At 36.4% G+C, this 2,500-nt stretch overlaps 2 protein-coding genes across 2 annotated transcripts in view; one reads left to right on the top strand and one right to left on the bottom strand.

The window, feature by feature from the left end:
• Positions 1–904, top strand: part of LOC143024565 (uncharacterized) — a 20,775-nt gene extending 19,871 nt beyond the window's left edge. Inside the window, exon 6 of the mRNA XM_076183376.1 lies at positions 655–904. Coding sequence (XP_076039491.1) covers positions 655–904 — 250 coding nt within the window. The remainder of the gene's footprint in view (positions 1–654) is intronic.
• LOC143024351 (uncharacterized) overlaps positions 1–2,500 on the bottom strand; it is a 494,038-nt gene that overhangs the window by 1,691 nt on the left and 489,847 nt on the right. The window lies entirely within an intron of this gene.

The raw sequence follows: 2,500 nt of genomic DNA, 5'->3' as shown, positions 1-2,500 counted from the left end.
ATACATATATATATGTATATATATATATACATATATATAATATATATATATAATATAATATACATATATATATATGTATATATATATATATATAGGTTGACATTAAAAAATCCGGCAACCTCGGGACCTGAGGACTGCCGGATTTTTGAAAATGCCGGATTTTTGAAGTTTATAATTTTGTATGGTGTACCCCGTATATATTTAAAGAAAATTACCACTTGTACAGTCCTTTAATGGAAAAAATAAACATTAAGTGAAAAGCAAATGAAATTTTATTATTCACGAACTAAATAAGATACAGTAAAGATAGTTATACAGAATTTTAATTCAATTCTAATAAAATATATAAAACTGATCCTCCGAAGAATTTTAATTAAACTAAATAAAATACTCCGTACTGTACTTCTTAGGAAAGAAGCTAAATAGCAAATGGGCTTTTTACACATAATGTCGTAAGTTTCACAAATGGTTCACACAGACACAGTATTACCAAGTTTTTTATATTTCCACTTTCTCTGCGATCGATAACGCATGATGTTTGCGTTTTATGCCACCTTTCTTCTTTGTTGATTCCATATTGGGGCTATACAACAACAAATAAATGCTATAATGAGGAGAATAATGAGAAAAATGAGTAGGATTACTTGTTAGCAGGTGGAAGCATGAACCAACAACTGATTCTGGCACCGGATTATACGGGAAACAATACGGCGAGTCTATCAACAAGAACTACAGATGGGACGAAAAGGACGTAGAAAAAGGATTTAAACAAGGTGTGATTTCCTGCTACCACGCCCTAGCGAACAACAACGAATGTAGTCTGCCGAGAAGATTCATGAAGGCTTTAGAAGATCTCAGCAGACGAACGGACATCTTAATAACACAAGCGGTGGAATCGTGGTAATGAACAAAAGTAGCTACGTTGAGAAGATGCATGAGCTTTTAAACGATGAAAACACATACAAGAAGATGCCCACTGGTTTCGCACAACAGGAGGCCGACGAGTTCAAAAAGAAGGCAAGGAAGATTCTATCTAGGACGAAGAAAGGAAAAGAGAAATTAGGACTTCTAGAAGAGGCCCCAAGACCACCCAGAATGAGAGGAATACCGAAGATCCACAAAGCGGGTATACCAATGAGACCCATCACCTCAGGGATAGGCAGTGCCCCGCATCGCCTAGCTAAACAACTCGCAAAGCCCCTTTCTGCGCTACTAGGAACAATAAGCGACGCACACCTACGCAACTCGTCGGATCTGATTAGACGCCTAGAAAAAGTTAACTTCGAGAGGAAAAAGTTAGCCAGCTACGACGTGACAGCGTTATTTACGAACGTAGGTATTGAGGGGGCCATTGAGGCGTTAAAGAGGGTTATAAATTCTATGAATGAAAGCGACTTTCCAGTCAGAAAAACAGACTATATAGAGTTGGTATCTCTGTGTGTGAACTTTGGTGCCTTTGTGTTTGAGGGCCAAGAGTTTAAACAACATCGAGGACTGGCTATGGGTTCACCACTAAGTGCTGTCATGGCTTCTCATTTGCAGCCGCCAGATTGGTTGTGGAGGAGGGAGTATCGGGCCGATCGGCATGCGACTTGCTGAAACGTCCAGCCGGATGAGCCATAAAGAGAGTATATATGATGTACACACACGCTGTCTGTCACTCTGAAGAAGACTTGTAGTCGAAACGTCAGTAATAGTGTTCTCGCTCTAACCCGTATTTCTCTACCACCTTTTCACAAAGGATTACAAAGGCAAAGCATGCCGACAGGAGACCTTTTGATCCATATCTAGGTCGGATGCAAAAAAAAAAAATCATATTAATAATAAATTAAAACTATAACAATGTAAATAACAATTAAAATACATAAATAAATGCATTGGTATAGTTGAATAACAAACAAACAGGTAAATAGTAAATGATAATAAATTGACATATAACTAATAATAAATGAAAATCAGACAGACAAATTATAACAAAACAAAAACAAATAATATAACATAAATTATAATAATTACAGCATCTTACTTAGGTATTTATCTAAATGATTCTTAAAGCTTCGAACTGAACTACATTGCACTACCTGTGCAGGAAGTTTATTCCATTCATTAACTACACGGTTGGCAAAGTTGTTTCTACCTACTTCCAAATTGAATCTATTTCCGGACAGTTTGAGACCATTGTTTCTTGTCTGATTCTCATTCAATGTGAAAATTTTGTCACTTTTGATGTTGTCAATTCCCTTTAAAATCTTAAAGACCTGTATCAAGTCACCTCTGAGTCTACGCTTTTTTAGGGAAAACAGATTCATGTGCTTAAGTCGATTTTCGTATGATTTATTTTTGATATTTGGAATCAGTTTTGTGGCTCGCCGTTGTACTTTTTCCAGTCTGTCAATGTCTTTAATGAGATTCGGTGACCATACGGAAACAGCATATTCCAAATGTGGACGAACTAACGATTTATATAGCTTGTTAATGAGTGATGGACTTTTGAAATCAA

This window comes from Oratosquilla oratoria, chromosome 4, assembly GCF_046742065.1.
Source record: "Oratosquilla oratoria isolate Oo_2021 chromosome 4, ASM4674206v1, whole genome shotgun sequence".
Lineage (NCBI taxonomy): Eukaryota > Metazoa > Arthropoda > Malacostraca > Stomatopoda > Squillidae > Oratosquilla > Oratosquilla oratoria.
This window is presented reverse-complemented; position numbering and strand designations above follow the sequence as displayed.